The sequence below is a fragment of the Protobothrops mucrosquamatus genome, unplaced genomic scaffold, assembly GCF_001527695.2.
Source record: "Protobothrops mucrosquamatus isolate PMUCROS unplaced genomic scaffold, P.Mucros_1.0 scaffold897, whole genome shotgun sequence".
Classification (NCBI taxonomy): domain Eukaryota; kingdom Metazoa; phylum Chordata; class Lepidosauria; order Squamata; family Viperidae; genus Protobothrops; species Protobothrops mucrosquamatus.
In genome coordinates this window covers 286,044-305,813 of record NW_015387149.1, presented here as the reverse complement: position 1 = coordinate 305,813, position 19,770 = coordinate 286,044, and the positions used below count along the sequence as shown (strand labels likewise).

Here is a 19,770-nt window from a genome sequence, read left to right as displayed (position 1 = left end):
ATCTCCTTGAAGATGTTCCTGGCCATCTGTTATGAAATAAATATTCCAAGAATAATGACTATTTAATTTATTTATTTATTTTATTTATTAAATGTTTATGCCACCTATCTCCCCTATAAGGTGATTCTTGACAGCTTTATTCGTATAACTTTATGACTTCTATTTTTAGGCACTTCTGATAAATGATCTTGGAGATGGGTTTTGTGGAGGAACAATTTTGAGTCCCATGTATGTGCTTACTGCAGCCCACTGTATGAACCAAACCAAGCACATTAAAGTTATTGTAGGTGGGTATTTTATCTTTAAAAATATCTACAGTGCAAGCCAACAGCATCTGTGTTTTCTGATGTAATTCCAAATTAGTATGCCTAAAATTGCAGCTTTAATTACATACATAATTTTGGTTACTAATATGTCTCAAGTCAGACAGAATCAGAGTACAGTCTCTTTGCTATACTAACATTAATGGCAATGGCATTTAATGACATTCTTCACTCTCTACTATGGCCATATGTTTGACATTTTATGTTTAAGGATGCAGGAGGTGTAGCCTGTATGCTGTTTTCACAGTGATAACTCTATTCATGTCACACAACACTGGATTCTTACACATTCTAAGCCAATGTTCCTCAACCTTGGTGGCTTTAAGATGGGTGGACTTCAACTCCCAGAATTGTCCAGCCAGCATGCTCCACCCATCTTAAAGCTGCCAAAGTTGAAAAATACTGGACTAAGCTGTAATATAATTTGTTTGGTTTTGGCTGAGAATGTTGTGTAACCCAAATATTTTGGTCACAAGCATTCACTAAGGAAGGGGAAAAAGGGAGAAGTGAAGATGGGTAATGGACAAGCAATATAGATGATGAAATACTTCAGCTTATATACTTGCATCAGATGTCCCAATATAATTATGTTATCGTGGCACTGGTGTGATGCTTTGATGTCACGTGCTTTGCATTTTGGCATTGCCACAATCTGTTACAGATGCCACCAACTGTGCTTTGTAAATCATGTATTTTGGCTCAGTATTTTGCTCAACAAAAATGGAAATGCTCTACACAATTCTCCCCTTCTGTTTTTTTTTTCCATAGTATTTTTTTAAAATAAAATATGGAGGTTTACCATGCCTACTTATATTTTTGTCCTATGATCTGGTATTGCTTTTCCTATGTAAGAAACACATTCAAGCATTGCTTTGGCATAAATTAATTGCACAGGGACAAAATAAGACAAAAGTAGCCTTATAGTTATAACAATGATATATAATTCTGATTAGATATGTTTCTTGGATAAATATATTTTATAACTTATTTTTCAATCTAAAAATATTTCTCTGATTATCAGAAAGCTGAATAGCTATGTGGTATCACACCATAATTTTACTAAGTTTGTCTTCCACAGGGGAAGTGGACATATCAAGAAAAAAAACTGGACGTCTTCTTGCTGTGGATAAAATATATGTGCATCAAAAATTTGTTCTGGCCACCTATGACTATGATATAGCCCTCATCCAGTTGAAGACTCCTATCCGGTTCTCTGAAAATGTGATTCCTGCCTGCCTTCCCACTGCTGATTTTGCCAACCAAGTCCTAATGAAACAAGATTTAGGCACTGTTAGTGGATTTGGGCGTACTCAAGAAAGAGGACGAACCTCCAACACACTTAAAGTTGTTAATCTTCCTTATGTGGATAGGCATGTCTGCAAGCTTTCCAGCAATTTCCCAATTACTGAAAATATGTTCTGTGCCGGCTACCATACTGTGCCTCAAGATGCATGCCAGGGAGACAGTGGGGGCCCCCACATCACTGCATACAGAGATACTCACTTTGTTACTGGGATTATCAGCTGGGGGGAAGGATGTGCACAGAAAGGCAAATATGGTGTTTACACAAAAGTGTCCAAATTCATCCCTTGGATAAAAAGAATAATGCGTCAAAAGCTACCAAGAACAGAGTCAAGCACTGCTCAGCCCTAAAATTCATTCAATCGCTTATTTCATGCAGAGATAATGCATTGGGTTAGAACATTCAGTATATTCATTTGGTTTGGAACTCTTCTTTTTAGACGTGTTTCTATTTTTAAATATAACATTAAAGTCATGTAGCTTTCTAATTTATGGAGGTCTTTTTTCTCTGGTGTCAACCCTCTTTTGGCACATAGAGTGCCAGAATGAGTAGACTATGTCATTTTAGCTCTCATCTCTTGTGTGTCTATTACAATCTTTTTAAAAAAAGATTTATAGAGGTAACAATAATCCTTCAAGTAGAAGTTCAGCAGCAATATTTGGTCCCTTTGTAATACAACCTCCAGTTCCCTTGAGACCATCAGTTGTGTTCTAAGTAGTGTCCATCTGGGTAATCAGCTGAATTGTTTTCCAATTCAATTTACCCCAAACAGAAGCAGAGGCCAAGCCAAGCCTTCAGTACTGTTGCCTGCCAGTTCAATGGAGGAGAGTTTAGGGCAGGGGTGTCAAACTACCGGCCCATGGGCCGGACACGTCATCCAGAAGCCGCGCCCACCCCATTGCAGGCAATGGCAAAACCGTCCCGATACGTTGCGCGATGTTGCGTGACGTCGCGAGTTTGACGTCTGCTTTAGGGATATCATAAAATCTTGCTCTCCTAATCCAACACTTCATGGGATATCAGAAATTTCTTGAAGAAAGTGAACAGAGAGTCTGTATTTCCCAAATGGTAATTCCACTCACACACTCACATTTTGTGTTATTTTGTGTAATCAGAATTTCCATTGACAGGGTCTGACTGAGTTGATTACTAACTGGGTTAAGTCTGTCATAGGAACAGGATAAAAGTGATATATTTGATATGCTTTTTAATTTTTTTATTGTATAACAAGCATTGTGGGGGGCTTTATGAAAATATGTTTGAAAAGTTAAAAGACTTTTCAGATTTGTGATATATATAAAATTAAAGCTATTTGAGAGTTTTATCTGCCTGTGAAGTGAACTGGTATATTTTCTAGACATCAGAAGATTTTGGGAGATTAATTAAAATAGAGGGTAAGCTTCACATTTACAAATTATCTTTCTCTTGGTGAAAACTTCAGTGCATTATTTTCTGGTTTTATACCATGAATCTTAGTTTAATACAATTGACTTAATATTTTGACACATCAGCAAAGAAAAATAATGTACATTGAATCCAATTATGTGCTTCCAACATAACTAATCATTTTTATATTTGTGCTCAGCAGCAAAGGGACAGCACAACAATAGGCCTAGTAAAAGTTTAAAATGAAATCCCTTGTCAATGGCAGCTACAAAAATTAACACTCCTAAATTGTAAGGCAAGAGAGGAAGAATATTTAAAAGCTCAGTAAGCATAAAGGTGTTAAATTTTGAAATCATAGAAACATATCAGCTGATAGAGGAATGAACACAGAGTTCTCAAATATCTAATAATTAAACCAAAATATTTATTGGGAGAGCCCTGTTAGAGGAAGACAATATTAGGCAACTCTTATATTGTCTATTATTTCAAAAGAGGCAAACCAATAGAGACAAACCAATGGGAATGAGAATGGAATGCTAAAGTAGCATGTACAGATAAATGAAATATGGAGCTCAGTTTAAAAGAACCGGAAGAATGATTCTTTTATTTATATGCCCATATGCAGTAATAAAATAAAATACTCAGCTTTGGAACCACTCTCATATTTATTACAAATATTTCCAAAAGATCCAACTGTATTAAAAAATATGGAAGACTATTCTTAATAAATACATCATGAACTCAAATCTAAGCAAAACTAAAAAGAATCAGCCTATATCAACTCTCCTGTATCCCAGGGCTTTTCAACCAGTGGTACGGGTATCACCTGTGGTACATTGGCACCTGGCAGGTGGTACGCGACCATCCTAGAAAAGTGGTAATCGGGGAGGGGAATGAGCTGAACCGGTGACAGCACTGCACAAGCCTGAGCGAGAGATGGCTGGAGCTGCAGGGCTGTCAGGGCTCAGCAGAAGCACCAGGATCAGCGCTTCTTCGCGACTGTCAGGGCTCAGCGGAAGTGCCAGGATCAGCGCCAGGCTCCAGATGGAGCTTGGTGCTGATCCTGGTGCTTCTGCTGAGCCCTGAAGAAGCACCAATCAGCTGGAAAGCAGCACTGATCCTGGCGCTTCTGCTGAGCCCTTTCCAGGTCTACTAACTAGCACACTAATCCAAGCTTGAATAATTCAAGCCATATATTACAGCTTACAGGCACATAAATATTGACTGGAATCCAAACTCTTGAATAACAAGAAAATTGCGGTCTGTGTTTACCTTAATCACAGACTCAAAAAATAATGTTCCCTTACATTTCCAGTAAATGAAATACAGTATTCTCTTTTGAAGCTACAAGTGTAGCAGTTAGACCAAGAACCATAGAGACTTGTATCCTACCATGGAAGTTCATTAGATGATTTTCAGGGTCATTATTTTCAGTTCAAGTTACCTGACAGATGGTTGTGGTATGGAAAAATTGAAGGGAATGTTAGTGCTCCACTTTCAGCTTTAATCTTTTAAAAACAAAATGAAAATGCATATTACAGCAAGCCATCTGACTCAACAAAAAGATATTCACATTTTAGTGTAGGACAGCAAAATAAGTTTATTTTTTTTTAGATGTCTTGGATAAATTTACAACAAAATTTCATGCAAGTATTTGCAGAGCTCAGAGCTCTTCAATCTAAGCTTTCTTCTCTGGACTTTAATAATGAAATAATGGTGCAAGATGAAAGGACACAAGAAAATCAATCTTCATCTGCATGTCCAAGGCATATTAGACAAGGTCTCTCCTTCTCCCAAAAGGGAGGGATTGTTTTTCTTTCAGCTATAATCTCCTGAACACCAAATTCACTTGTTGACCTTCTATCTTATGAGTCAGTAGCGAAGTCCAACATTCTTCCAATGTTGTTATCAGCAAAATTATGCTGTCAGCTTGGGACAAAACTTACCACCGAACATCTGTACAGTTCTTGGAAGGGAAGAATTATATGACATAGGTCATGGCACCGCTGACTCAAAATGATTTTCCATGCATATTTCCAACAGGCTAATAAAACTATTCCCTTTTTCAACACACTTTTGGCATCACACAAAATGTTTCTCTGATCATGTTCTAACCTGTTTTCATTCCTAACTAGGATCACATTCTCTTACTGATGTTGTCGTGTAGCCATCTCCTGTCTCTATAACACTATAACCCTATCTTAATACTAAATTAAAAACTAACATGAAAAGATATTGAGCGCTTACTCTATTGAAATTGCTTTTTTCTAACCAGAACTTGGGAGGTTTTAGCTATAACTATTTATTTATCTATACTGATTGTTTAGGCTATATGGAACTCTCCTAGGAGGATTTCATTCTAAAAGTCTGAGTGCAAATATTTGAATTAGACATACAGTAAATGGCTGCTTTTGCTTCCAAGGCACCAAACAGTTCAAAGATTAATTTGGCAATCATTAACACACATTGAATGTCTGATTTTTTTTTTAAAAAAAATGTTACTTTATGTATTTTTCAGCTTATACTTGATGAAGAAAAGTGAATAGGAAATAATTACCATAGATTATATTGATTAATATAAGGAAAGTCAAAATTATCTTCATACACCAATTTGTTGCATGCACAGCCCAATGTGCTCATCTTAGTGACTGACTTTCTCTGCAACAGTGAAGATGGTCTGTCAATATCCTATTCCAAATTGTTTATATTTCAAATGTGAAAACAAAACCTTGAACTTGACTTGGTTATTAAAGGCTGCCCAGCAAAACAGCTGTGCATACAGGAGCAGGCAGGAACAGTGTGATAGCAGCTTTATGACCTTGGAAAAAGAGGTAGTTCTTTCAGTGATTCAAAGAAAGTGCCTCATGCATGCTCTGTATAATAAGAAGCCCTCCCTTTGAAGGATATGCAGAGCCAAAGAGGACACTTGTTTCATTTCTTTGTTTGTTCATTTTATAGAACCACCCATCTCGCATATGTGACTTTGGACAGATTACGAACAAACAAAAACAATACCAAAAAAAACCATAAGCAAAATAAAAACATTAAAATAGCAAAAACTATGAAAACATAACCAGTGGGAAAATGCAGTTAATTCACTAACAATGTAACCACTTTGCAGGCTTCACATCTTGTGATCAAATCCCCAGGCCAGATGGCAAAGCCATGTTTTCAAGCTTTTCTGAAAGGCCAGCAAGGGTGGGATAAGTCTGACCTCTAGGGGATGATGTTCCAAAGAGCGGGTGCTGCACTGAAAAGGCTCCTCTCCTGGGTCCTATCAGGGGACATTTCTTTGTGGATGGGCTTGCAACATGCCTTTTCTGTTAGAGTGGATGGGATGAGTAGATGCAATTGGGAAGAGATGGCCCACTAACTTGAGTCTTCAATGACAAAGCTGACCCTAAAGGAACTCCTAAGTACATTTTCTGCAATGCCACTTAGAACAAGTCAACCACCACACAGAAAGTCTCCATCCTCTTAAGGAGTCAACTTGAATTTATTGGCCTCCCCTTTCCTAGCATGGAGTCAAGAACTGATTCAGACCATGCGCAGCTTGACTTGTTCAGATATTTGGAAAAAAAATAGAACCGAGTACCAATCATATACCACCGAAACCTCTGATAATAAAATAGTGACATGAAACTGCCAAGCTGTAGAACCTCAAGTGCTCAGTACCAGACCATCTCTGAAAACGTAAATCCTTAAAATGACTTAGACATTTGCCCCAATTTGATTTGTGCGCTTATTTACAGGATTGCACATACTTCTGGTTTTACAACCACTGTGTGGTTATCCCAAGAATTAAATAAGCTTTTTAGCAACTATCTGGGTTAGCAACCATTCACAAATATAACAGTAATAAAAATATTTTCTAACTAGTGCATGCATTTATGACCAAATTTCATGAGCCTGACAACAATCTAGCCAGGTCCCAGTGGCACTTCTGGTTTCCAGTTTCCTCTTAAATGTCTCTTGTTCACTACCCTTTGCTGTTTCTCTTTGGAGACCTTTGTAAAGAGTTTAACTGGAATGTGGCTGCAACTGTGCTATGAAGATTGGGATCAGCATTGCCCTTGTAAAGTAATTAGACTAAAAGAAACTGTTCCTTTGGGGAAACAGTGCCCCATTTCTTGAGCAGAAGTTAGAGTTTAAACAGGTAAGAGAAGATAAGAAAATAAGGGAATAGTTAGAGTGATTCATCTATGAGTAGAAGGTTTTAGTTAGAAGAATCATTTAGAGTATTTGGAGATTTTGTAGATCAATGTCTTGACCCTGTTTATGAATCCCTGACCATCACAGACAAATGGTTTGTTAGAAATTTTGTTTATAGCCCTACAAAACAAACTGCACAGTCCACAGTCCACATGTGCTGATTTTCTTGAAGACCTGGACAAAAAGCTATATGTTTGCTTACTGTCAAAAGACATGATAATACCTATTCACAGATTTATGTAGGATTGCAAGACAAGTGACACTGTAAGGTCACAGCAAACATTCCAGTTAAACTCTTTACAAAGATCTCCAAAGAGAAACAGCGAAGGGTAGTGAACAAGAGACAACTGGAAACTAGAAGTGCCATTGGGACCTGAATTACGTGTTTATTATTCCTAAATACCATCTTTCATTTTAGGAGTTTAAAATTTTCACCTTTGTCATAAATACAAGTACAATTGGTCCTTGTGAAGGACATTAGGATAAGAATTGTTTTAAGTATGACAGTACCCCACCATTCAACAGTGGTCATAAGCATCGTGTTACCTGCTTGCCTAGCTAAGAGCAATGTGGAGAACACTCTGCCTGTGAACCTTAGGACTTTGCCATCGATGACGTTTGTCTCTGTGCTTAATGCTTAGCAAAATATCCCTAGTAGCTTGTCCCTCCATATGGATAAGACTCTGAGCAGCTGCTCTGAGCTGCATCTTCTGCCCACCTGTTGAGGCTTACAATACACTATTTATATTGAAGAGCAAAGTCAGAAGGACATTTATCCACATGTGCAGTTTGAAAACACATATTAGTTCATCAGATAAAACGTAATATAAATGCCACAGGTTTCTTTTTCTTTTAAGCAAAATCTCTAGTTGTTGACACTCTGCATTGTCATTGCGCTACCTCTTTTTTTGAAATCGGCTTCCAAAGTTGCACTTTAAACTTTGCTCATTCTGTGTCTTCATCAAAGGACCACAGTTAAGCAGACAAAATTCAGCAAACTACGCCTAGGGAACCAAAATGGGAATTCGCAAATGGATAATATGCTTTTTCTTATTTGCATTTATTACTCACTCCGTAGACCTAACAGGTAGGAAGTTTTATTCATGTAGTATTAACTGTTACTTTTCAAAAAAAAGAAACAAGAGCACAAGGAAAGTATATACTAACCTCTTACTATTCTATATCTTTAAGAGTTAATCTCCAAATAATGTTTGTTATTGCACAGGAAGGAAAAATAAATCAGAAGAAGGAACCTTTAGATTAGTACTGGCATCCAGAAATGAGTCATGCCATTTACCCCTTAATAATAAAGTGGGAATGCAATCCTATGCATGATACTTAGAAATTGTTCTGTTGAGTGCTGTCAGACTTACTGCCTAGTTAAGGGTAAGCTGAGACAGCAGCCTCAGTTGCAAAACTAAGTGGCATTTTTTCTTTTTACCAGAAAGAAAGAAGGAAGGAAGGAAACTGAATATTTTGTTCTTCTCTGTCTTATCTCCTCTATTGCTATAGGTATTCTACCAGTTCCAGGGAGATATGCTTGGAAAATAAAGCCTGCAGATTTGTTTTCATATGAAGCATTGAAACAAAAATAGCAGGGCTTAGCTTCTCGTACTTAGAGACATATTTAGTAACAAAAATGAGAGCCTTCCCATCCCCATTCAGTTTTATGTGTATATAGCACATAGGCGGAGGCCAAAATTGTTGCTATCACATCCAATTTACCATTTTAATCCAGCACCAAACATATTCATTTTGCCTTTGCTGAAAGAGAATTTTGTGCAGAACTCCCATATTAATGTTTGCAGATGCAAACTATGAGATAAATAATCCTCCCATGCAACTTCTCATCCTTTCATGATAAACATTCATCATCTAATCAGTCATCTCTCCCAAGGAAGGATATTTTCAATCTATTCCAGCTGTGGGGCACAAAGGCATGGGGCTGTTTTGGATCCTTTCCATACTTAAGAGGCTGAGCTGAGATGGGGATGGATTAGGTCCTTTGGGAGGAAAAAATCTGATTTTTCCCCCTTGTCCTTCTCTTAAGTGTTCCTGAAAACAGAAGATGCAAATCAAGTCCTGACAAGATCCAGGCGTGCTGCTTTTATGTTGTTTGAGGAAATTCTCCAAGGGGATTTAGAAAGAGAATGCCTTGAGGAAAGGTGTACATATGAAGAAGCAAGAGAGGCTTTTGAAAACACAGAAGAAACTGTATGTATTTTCAAAAACCAACTATTCCCATACAGACAAGTTAATTCCCTTATCAGACAAGCCCCCTTGATGGCATTCCAATCGAGGTATGGCACAGCTATAATATCTGCAGACAATTTATTCTGGAATTGTAACCATTTCTGTGCAAATGCAGAACCCTTAACCAGGGTGTTAGGTTTGCATTCCATATACAGTAACTCAGCCTGACACCTGTTGACTACTTTAGGTTAATGCAAGCATGTCTTCTCCACTCCAAGGTTTTATCTTTTATATTTAAAAGTTAGATATTTTCCTATGTTTTATAAATAATTCAAGGTGGTGAGAGAGCATGACTGACCCAAGGCCTCCCAGCTAGCTTTCTAGTCCTAAGGCGGGACTAGAACTTATAGTCTCCCAGTTTCTAGCCTGAGTCCTTAACCGCTAGACCAAACTGGACCAAATATTTAAGGGGAGAGAAGCAAACAAACCTACAGCAATCCATCAATCCCTGTCCATAATATGCAGCACCATTTGTCAGTACTGTTCTTATGAAAGCAACATATTTTGTGTGGATGTTTTTTCTGTCAGTTCGGGGAGTGATGGATGGTACTTTAAGTTGGCTGTGGGGAAGAGCCCAAAGCCGGGAGACAGTACAGTTAGTGTTCTGCAGAGCAGAATACATAATACATTCGTGATTTGCTGCAGCCTATCTCTGCAAAAAAAAAAAAAAAAAGGAATGGCATAATCACATCTATGTCTACTTAGCAATAGGGCTCAGAAAGTTGAAAGATGTTGACCAAATGCTAGAGACTGATAAACTTTACACTGCAGTGTAGAGCAGCAGTCTTATGTCTCTTACAATTAGTTGTTCTACATGTCTGCAGTTGCACAAGAAAACAATTACATTTCTTTTTTCTAGGATGAATTTTGGAGTGTCTATTTTGGTAAGTTCCTAAGAAGAAATTTAGAAATATTTTGTAACGGAAGAATTTTCAATGTTTATGTTATCTTATAAATCACCAGCTATGCTGGTATAATTTACTATTCTAAAGGACATCCAAAAGAAGATGCTGCCATTAATGCAAATTTTGCTTTTTTATTCCTAGCCTTCTTTAGCAGGGAGGAACAAAGGAAGGAAGGAAGTAATTCTAGTCAGTATTATTAATCCAGATTCGTTGCTTTATATCATATGAAAGAGTTTTCAAACTGTTCCAGGCTAGTCTTGCAGCAGTAATAAACAAACACAGAAGTGTCATAACGCAGTGTTTTCTTTTAAAAATAATAGTAATATTTGAAGATTCTTTTTTAAATTTTAATTTTTTTCATAAATCATGCTCTCCAGTTGCCTATTAAATGGGTCTGCCCATCCTGCGCTAAGTTTGCTATGTTTTTTTTACAATAAATTTATCCCTAGGAATACATCATTTTTGTTTCTTGTTTGATCTGCTTTAATTTTTTTCCAGAAAAATACATCAAATCTTTCTTTAGAAAAACACTAAGCTTTTTCAGAGGACTTATTAGCAGAATAATCTCAAATCAGCTGAGAAGCATTTCAAAATAATCTTATTTATGCATGTTTTTAATTACCCTGAATTTCCTTCACAAGGGAAACTCAGGCTGATTTTATTGATGGCAAAACAAGGGAACTGACTAAAACAGAGGTCACCAACCTTTCTTGGTTGGCAGACCAGAGGGAAAGGGAGGGGGAAGCATTTTACGCATGTGTGCATGGGTGCCCACACACAGGGCCGCAAGCATGAGCATGGCATAAACAGAGCGGGGCTAGCACTTGCATGATACTCACTAGCCCTGCCCCATTCTTGTGCACAATGCCCTGTTTCTGCACCCTGAGGCACAGCGTCAGCCCGTTTTCGTGCACTGAGGTGTGGTGTTGGCCCGTTTTCACACAGTGCGGCGGCGCAGTGTCCTGTTTTCACGCCCCACGGCTGCGGTGCTAGCACGAGTGTGTGTGTGTGTGTGTGCACGTGCATGCACTGGCCAGCCTGTCCCAGTAGTGGGGTTTGGGCTGCTGGCCACCAGGCTGCAGCCCACAGGTTGGGGACCCCTGGACTAAAAGTACACATTTATTAAATTTTAATCATGATAAAAATAATTTATCTAGTTGCACTTGGAAGTAAACCACATGTTGGCCTGGTGAAATGATCTCTGAATAAAGCAGAGGGTCAAACTGTGGTCTGCAGGCTAAAAGATAGTCTCAGCCCCATTTTTGCCGTCAATAGTTATTTTAGATCACACTGCCTAATTATTCCAGTAAAATGCAAAAAGAGTGATGGCCATAAGTTAAGGCTTTTGTTAAACAAACAAACAAAATTGCAAAAAGCTTCTACCAGGCTTACATTTATTTCATTTCTAAACAGTATCAGAAAACAGTAGAAAAGAACAGATTTTTTTCAGTTCTACTCCCCAAGTGACATTCCTAAATCATTGCTCCCTGCAATTATTAGAAGATGAAGATTTTTTGTTTCAAAAAATGTTCCATCCCTTAACAAAAGTTGCTTATACCTGGTATAAAAACTAAGAACAGAAATAATGCAAGCAGAATTTGATCTATTTTTCAAATATGGTTGATTTCCATCCACCTTTACCTGAGCCCATTGGTTTCTTTTGAGAATATCTGTGATCTGATCTTCGTTGTACTTTTATTGATGATTCTTTTTTCCCCCATAAGAGTATTTTGGGGATGTGTTGCTGCTTCATCAGGAATCCTCAGTCTTTTAGGGGCTACTGGCATTCAAGGATCACATGACAGGAACCAATGATGGGTGAAGCCAATTAAATAAAGGGTTTTGTTGCCATCAGCGATATGTATTGGGACTACAATTGGCCCTGCTGATTGAAAGGTTATTTTTTTGGGGGGGGATTTCCAACTCATCTAGTAAATGCCTGAGTGGTGAACAGCACTCAGCATAGAAGAAATGATTTCAAAAATTTAAATTGAGCCTAGGAAATTCTTTTGGAAAAGTTGCGTAGTATCTTACAGATAAACATATGAAGAGAAACAAAATATAAACTCCCTTGTTAGAAAGCTCTAAATGCAGGTGGTTTTTTTTCCAGGTGGTATCAGGTGTTCTTCCAGCCCTTGCCTTCACAATGGTGTATGCAGGGACACCATTCGCAGCTACACATGTGGCTGTACAGATGACTTTGAAGGAGTAAACTGCGCTTTTGGTAAAAACCAATTTTTGTTAATCAACTAGAATGTGTGCCATTACTTCTTATGAGAAATTAGTAATAGTTCAATACTGAAGGTACTGTAAGTAATTTAGTTTGCTGTCTTCCAATACTTGGTGCCATAAAATAATGTATAAGCAATATACGGTCACAATGGACATTTTTCTCTCTAAATCCTTTTGTTTTGCAAGCAGATATATTTGTCTGGTTCTAGAAGAGCTCTACTGCAAAAGAAGGACTGGGACCTGCTGGAGGTTAACTAGATAAGGAGTAGGGAACTGATTCTGCCCAGTTCCCCTTCCTCTGCAGCATTTCAGGAGATTTCCCCCATCCCAAATATATTTTTAGGAGAAAAAAGCCTGCTGTCACATTGTTTTGGTGGCAACAAGGACAAGAATGCTTAAGTGGTATTATGTATGTTCGTTGCCTTGAATAATAAAATTGGCATTAAAAACCTAATAAATAAAATAATATAAATAGTACTTTCTCTTCTTCTTCCCAAATGTCCTGCCATGGTTGAAGAACTCCCACTTCTCTTTTCCCTTTTTTCCTTTTTGATTACAGTACAGACCTTTTCCTTCCAATATTGTCTCACTGAAGACAAACCCACACAATAGCAGTCATACGATTTTCCATTGTGTACATGCATTTGCTAAATGAAAAGTACAATAAGTCTTTAATAGGTCATCTATTTTTATGAGGGTAGTAAAAGTTGAAAGGGAAAAATGATTAAAAAAGAATTACTCACAGCCCATCATCTAATGATATATCACTGTATCTTGCCACACTTCATAGAAAATTACACGGCCGTCTCTGTACTTTATTCATACTGTAAAGGAACTGAACTTCTGCTTAATCGGTGCATTGAAAATGACAGCAATGTGGGATGTTTTGGCTGCAGGTACAAAATTATTTTACCATGAGTCATCACAACTAGATACAATCCAGCCATTTCAGTCCATTGTGGGACTTTCCCCACTCTTAGTTTCTCAAATCTACTACCCAAATTTAAAGCTGACTCTATGCATATGATTCATTCCAAAATTAGTCATACTATAGTCCGAGAAGAGTGGCAAATAACAATGGGACTTTATGCAATGATTTCAGTGAATCTTCTCTATGACTAAATCTGGGTGCTACTCATTATTCTCCAGAACACAGCTGCAGCTTTTGATTCCAAAAACACTTACCAACAATTTATGGGAGCTACAATGAATCTGTACATCTCAGAGAAATAAAGTCTGGCAAATGGTATTTTCAGAGATAAATTGAAAAAAATAATAGCCACCAGAAAAAAGAACAAATATTAGAGAAACAAAGTTCTTGTTGTTTTTTTGCAGAATAATTTTATTTTTTACTTCCCATTTCATGTTTGCCTTCTAAAAGCGGCAATTTATTTTCCATAGCTAAAAACGAGTGCCGCCATGAAATCCACACAGGGTGTCAGCATTTCTGCTATCCAGAATTCAACTTTTACCGCTGTTCATGTGCCCAAGGCTATGAATTGGGGGAAGATAGTAAATCATGCATTCCACAAGGTATGTATAATTTTTTAAAGGTAACCCAGGAGTCAATATTGTATAAATATTAAGCAAAAGAATTAAAATTATCTCTGGTTCATTTGTCAGTAACTGAGGTTGCATTAAGGACTGGGAGAAGATTACGTATTACAATAACCCCCTGATTATCGATGCAAAATGTAGCTCATTGTAAACATAATGGGCAATGTAAACACAACTCACTGTCACTCCCTTTAGAGGTTGGGTCTCCAATCATAAGAAATGATGAACAGTTTTGATCCTTCTGCAGCTTTGCTCTACAGAAAAATCAACTATCAATAAACAACAACACATATAACAGAAAGTTGGAAGGGACCTTGGAGATCTTCTAGTCCAACCCCTTGCTCAAGCAGAAAACCCTATACCATTTCAGACAAATGGTTGCCCAATCTCTTCTTAAAAGCTCCAGTGTTGGAGCACCCACAACTTCTGGAGGCAAGTTGTTTCACAGATCAATTGTTCTCACTGTTAAGAAATTTCTCCTTAGTTCTAAGTTGCTTCTCTCTTTGATTAGTTTCCATTCATTGCTTCTTGTCCTGCCTTTGGTGCTTTGTAGAATAGCTTGACCACCTCTTCTTTGTGGTAGCCCCTTAGATATTAGAGCACTGCTATCATGTCACACTTAGTCCTTCTTTTTATTAAACTAGACATATCCAATTCCTGCAACCATTCTTCATGTTTTAGCTTTCAGTCTCCTAATCATCTTTGTTGCTCTTCTCTGCATTCTTTCTAGATTTATTTTAAATGTATTTATTTCTACATTTTAAAGTAATAAAGTTTAGAAGGTGTTTGCCATCTCCTCTAGACTGAATACCAAAATTTTGTGGGGGAAAATAACCTAATTCCACTATACAAATTGTCAGGGCTTTTTTTGTCATAGAACGCCCAGAACGGAGTTCCGGCACCTTTTTTGGATGGAACCTTGTAGGGTAGGCAAGGCAGGTTGCATGACATGTGTGAGTTTCAGCACCTTTTTTTTTTTTTTTTTTTACAAAAAAAGCACTGCAAATTGCAAATGGTAGCAAAATAGTTAAAGTATGCTTGCTTTCATCAACCAAACACCCAATTTCTTGTTTAAAAACATTTATTTTAATCAAATTTAACAAAAATAGTTGCTTTTGAAATCTACCTATTAAAAATGACATTGTTTTCTTTTCTTACAATATATTGCTAGATGAATGTGCCTGTGGAAAATTACAAAATCCTCTTTCATGTCCACCCAATGCAGCTGAAAAGCTTGACAGAGAATTCCCCTGGCAGGTACCCAAAGAGATGGGGGAGCTCCTGAGTTGGTCTGGCTTTGGGGGCTCAAATGGAGACTTGTAATGCTTACAGGTGGTCAAATCCAAATCATGACTGTAGATCAGAAAAATAAAATTTAAAATATAAATTACAAAACAAAATTAAAATCAGTTTAGGGAGTTAACTGATATATCGTTACTGCTGCCCATCAATAGGTGGCAATTCTCCTTATTTCATCTTGACATAATAATTTAGTACAGTACAATTTTCTTGGAAATTGAGGACTGGTATATATAGTACTTTCACACTTGTCTATAGTAGTCGCAATAAAGGAGGTGGGATGTACTCAACAATTTCTTTTTCTTCAGAATCACATGGACGTATTTCATGTGTGTTATATTTAATCTTATATCTAGCTCTAAAGGATTCTTCCCTTAGGCTGGGAAAGGTTAACATATTCAAATAATTCACAGATTTCATGGTAATGAGCATTCCGGAGCTCCCTTTTAGGGAACTAATTCTGGCCTTTTGGCTAAGATGAAGTGTAGTGTGCACTGTTTAAAACTTTGTGGCATCAGAGAGCATCAAATTCTTGTATTATTGTTGGAATTCTACTCAAACGATAGCAAACATTTTTTAAGAGAATTACAGCTGGGTAATCCTTCTTATCCATTTGTGATTTGCATAAATTTTTGCTAGTACACTAATCTGGATTTTCTACCCCATATTCCTTACTAAATCTCACCTGGCCATAATTCAGCATAACCCAAATGTTGGCTTAAAATCAGGAGTTTGGTAGCACCTTTTCCAACTAAGAAATTTTAGTAAAAGGCCAAAGCTGCTATAAGCTGCACAGCTTTTCTCCTATGTTAATTGACTTACCAACTACCCAGTTCATAAAGACAACGATTACAGCTACTAGCTAGTTTTCCTTATAAAGCAATCTTGAATGAAATAGCAACATATCCTGTCTAGTGGATGTACAGGTAGTCCTCAACCTACAATTGGTCACTTAGTGAACATTCAAAGTAATGACAGATCCCCAAAAGATACTTATGACCTGGTTCTGGAATTTTGACAGTCAGCCCCCCCCGGTGGTCATTTGGCAGTATTTCATGTACTCAGCAAGCCATTTGCAGCGTCCCATTGTCATGACAATTTACAATTGTTTTGCCAGAAATAGATGTTTACTTCCAGTTTTCAGAAAAAACAGCAAATGGTTTTGCTTAATGACCACAGCATTTGTTTAACGACTGCAGCTTCACTTAATGACCATGATTTGCACAATTGCCACAAAAAATCATAAAATTAAGTCAGTCACGTGATGACCCCCTTACTACTTATGACCTTAATAGGCAAGCTGCCTATAAAGAGCAAGAGAAACTCTAGTCTGCTCTGTTTTTAAGGTATTGCTGTTAAATTCAGAAGGAAAGTGGATCTGTGGAGGTGTTCTCCTGAAAACTAACTTTGTATTGACTACAGCTGAATGTGCAGTGCTGTCTCCCGTTAGTGCTATGGTTGGTAAGTAACTTAATAACCGTTTCTTTCAGTATTGGGAATTTCAAAGAAAGAAACTCAAATACATCAAGTAAAAGTATTAGTAAATTCAGAATGCTCACCCTGCAAACTTGTCTTGCTACTGTTTGGATGGATGGATGGATGGATGGATGGACAATAGACAGATCTGCTATCACCTTAACTGTTAACAACCAGCCATCTTTGCCTAATCTCAAGTTATTGTCAGCCATCATTAATGAATTAATTTGGATGGCAGACTTTGTAAGAAAATCCCAGTGCTGCAGGCTACTCTAGAAAGTCCAAGAACATTTTGCAAGGTAGTTATGCAAAATGCTTTTTCAGTGTTGCCAAGAAAATTACATGGTGCATCCATGATACCACCATGAATCAAGCTTGAATCAAGCATGTTTTTTAACCTTTTATTTTAAGCAAGAACTGGACAAGAACAAAGAAATGTTAAGGAACAGTAACATTGCATTCCCTCAGTGCACACATGCATCATGTAGCCCCAGTGATGCCAAGAAACCTCTCAGAAACTTTTCTAAAAAAATAAAAACATATTGAAATGTCACAAGATTACTAAGATTTTTGTCTTCTCATACAAGATCTTAATAAATGTTAAAATCTCACCTGATTTGGTAATCTGTGGCCATTTATTTATTCCTCCCTAATGTCAGTGAAAGTCATGTGATGTAGAAAAGTTGTGGTCTGGTGTGATTGTGAATATAATCCTTATGTTATTCCATGTGGCAATTCCTTTCATACAAATTGCACCATGCAAGAAATGATGGGTTACAGTATGTTTGCTGCCATCTGACTATAGATATTTTTGCAGACCCTGTTCCAGTCACTGCAGCCTTTTCCCCAAACCACAAGATCCTTCTAAGTGTGACAAAGGTTGCCAGCCTAGATATTCCACTATGTAAAATTGGTGCAACCTCCTGCCACCTCTTCCTTTTCCGTGATGCTATATAAAATTAGTGGTTTCACCCCACTAATTGGTAGGACCAGCCTCGGCTACCTACATTATTAATATTGTTTATTTCAGCCCTAGTTAAACAGGACTACAGCCAACATGTATTTCCTTTTTTGCTCCAGGACAGTGTCTACTCTTCCAAGCAAAGTGAATAAATTTTGCTATCTTTGTTATATTGAACAAGGATCATAGATACTGAACAGACCCCATAGATCCCCAAAAAGATGCATAATCCATGTATTTATAGATATATGGATTAACTATATCCATGTATATATTTAAATATTTTCAAGACACCGTTCCTCTCTGTGCTTATTTGTTTTCTATTCCGTAACATTAGCAACTTAATTAGCATAGCAAGGTGGCATTTTTCATTTGTTTAATGTAAACCTAGTTGAAAGAAAAGCTATTGTAATGACCAATGAATACATTTTTTTTAACCTGTTCAGGAATCAAGAAGTTGCAAGGATTGAATCAAGTAATACCAGTGAAAGAGTCAAATATACACTTCCGCTATGACAACACCACTGGCGAGAATAACCTGGCATTGCTTGAGCTTAGCAGCCAAATTGATTGTGACAGTAACCATTTACCCATATGCATTCCAGAAAGGGATTTTGCAGAGCACGTGTTGATTTCAGAAATGGAAGGAACTCTTAGTGGCTGGAATGCAAACAGAAGTCATCTGACACCCAGCCTGGTAGAGAGGCCTATTTCCTACCTCAGTGAGAATGATTGCAAGCAAATTCTCAACAGAAATCTGATAACAAGGGAATTCTGTGGTTACAATCAAGTGCAAGCAAAAGAGATGCCTCTGGGAGGAAGTTTTGTTGCTGTTCCCTATAAAGGCACATGGTTTCTCACCGGAGTTTTAGAACCATGGGCAACAGAAATAGTTAATTTGAAAACATTTATATTTACCAAGACCTCAAGATACATGATGTGGTTTAAACGAATAATGGATAATGAAATATAAAAATAAAAAAATATATAGAAAATGAGTATTCAGCGTATTACATATTCAGCTTTGAACCACTACTGTAAATATTATGTATGACTATCTATGAAAATAAAACTTTTTGCTTTTCACGAACAAAGCAATGATTCACTTCATTTGCCTCTGTGGAAAGATTTCATAGAACAGGGATGGCGAACCTTTTAGAGACTGAGTGCCCAAAACCCGCCCCCCCACCCCCGTCCCCACTCTGCCGTGCCCATTGGGCTGCCCACCACCTCCATGGCCCACCACAGATCACCCAGGTAGCTCAGCAGCAACATGGCGGCCACGCCCTCCACCTGTGCCCCGCAGCATCATTTGCGCACGACGGGGCGCAAGGGCGGAGTCTTGTCCCTGCTTCCCGGCTACCATGTCCTTGGCTGCGCTGCTTCATGTGGGCCATGCCCGGGGGCGACTCTCCGGGGGGGGCTGCTGGTGAGGAGGGGGCCATGGGAGGAGGTGGGGCTGGGGCGACGGTGCGTGTGCCCACAGAGAGGGCTCTGAGTGCCACCTCTGGCACCCATGCCATAGGTTCGCCACCAGTGTCATAGAACATCCAAAGATAGAATCAATATTTGTTCCCAGTATAAATCCCAGTACTAATTTCTCTGACTGTGTGATTTGGTTTTAAATTTGACTATCTTTCCCCATTAATGTGTATTTAATTTTGTATTCTCTTCAGGAGAATCATTTCTGAGATCACTGGTTCTAATATATAAACATGAAGAAATACAAAGGAGAAAATCTAGCACAATGACCTAAACAAGAATTTACAAATTACACCACTGTAAACTAAATTCATTGTATGAGCCCTGCAGATAATTACTTAAAGATATGCTTAATAAGAGCCCTAGATTGCTTATAGATGC

The 19,770-nt window shown here is 37.8% G+C and overlaps 2 protein-coding genes across 2 annotated transcripts in view; both read left to right on the top strand.

Annotated features, from left to right (window-relative positions):
• The window catches only part of F10 (coagulation factor X), a 17,892-nt gene extending 14,946 nt beyond the window's left edge, over window positions 1-2,946 (top strand). The window contains exons 7-8 of the mRNA XM_015819325.1: window positions 170-287; window positions 1,402-2,946. Of these exons, the coding sequence (XP_015674811.1) occupies window positions 170-287; window positions 1,402-1,976 (693 nt within the window). The 3' untranslated portion in view covers window positions 1,977-2,946. The remainder of the gene's footprint in view (window positions 1-169; window positions 288-1,401) is intronic.
• A 5,295-nt stretch (window positions 2,947-8,241) lies between these two features.
• PROZ (protein Z, vitamin K dependent plasma glycoprotein) lies at window positions 8,242-18,880 on the top strand. Its single transcript, XM_015819327.2, has 8 exons — window positions 8,242-8,311; window positions 9,275-9,438; window positions 10,337-10,361; window positions 12,493-12,606; window positions 14,016-14,147; window positions 15,343-15,428; window positions 16,817-16,931; window positions 18,354-18,880. Exons 1-8 carry the CDS (start codon window positions 8,242-8,244, stop codon window positions 18,878-18,880), a joined length of 1,233 nt encoding a protein of 410 aa, XP_015674813.2.
• Window positions 18,881-19,770: the final 890 nt, after the last annotated feature.

What these genes read in the sequence shown, in the direction of transcription:
- PROZ (XM_015819327.2), top strand. Translation starts at nt 8,242, where the DNA reads ATGGGAATTCGCAAATGGATAATATGCTTTTTCTTATTTGCATTTATT. An exon ending in TAAATCATGCATTCCACAAG is followed by an intron (nt 14,148 to 15,342) that starts GTATGTATAATT and finishes ATATATTGCTAG; the next exon opens with ATGAATGTGCCTGTGGAAAA. An exon ending in ACAGAGAATTCCCCTGGCAG is followed by an intron (nt 15,429 to 16,816) that starts GTACCCAAAGAG and finishes TCTGTTTTTAAG; the next exon opens with GTATTGCTGTTAAATTCAGA.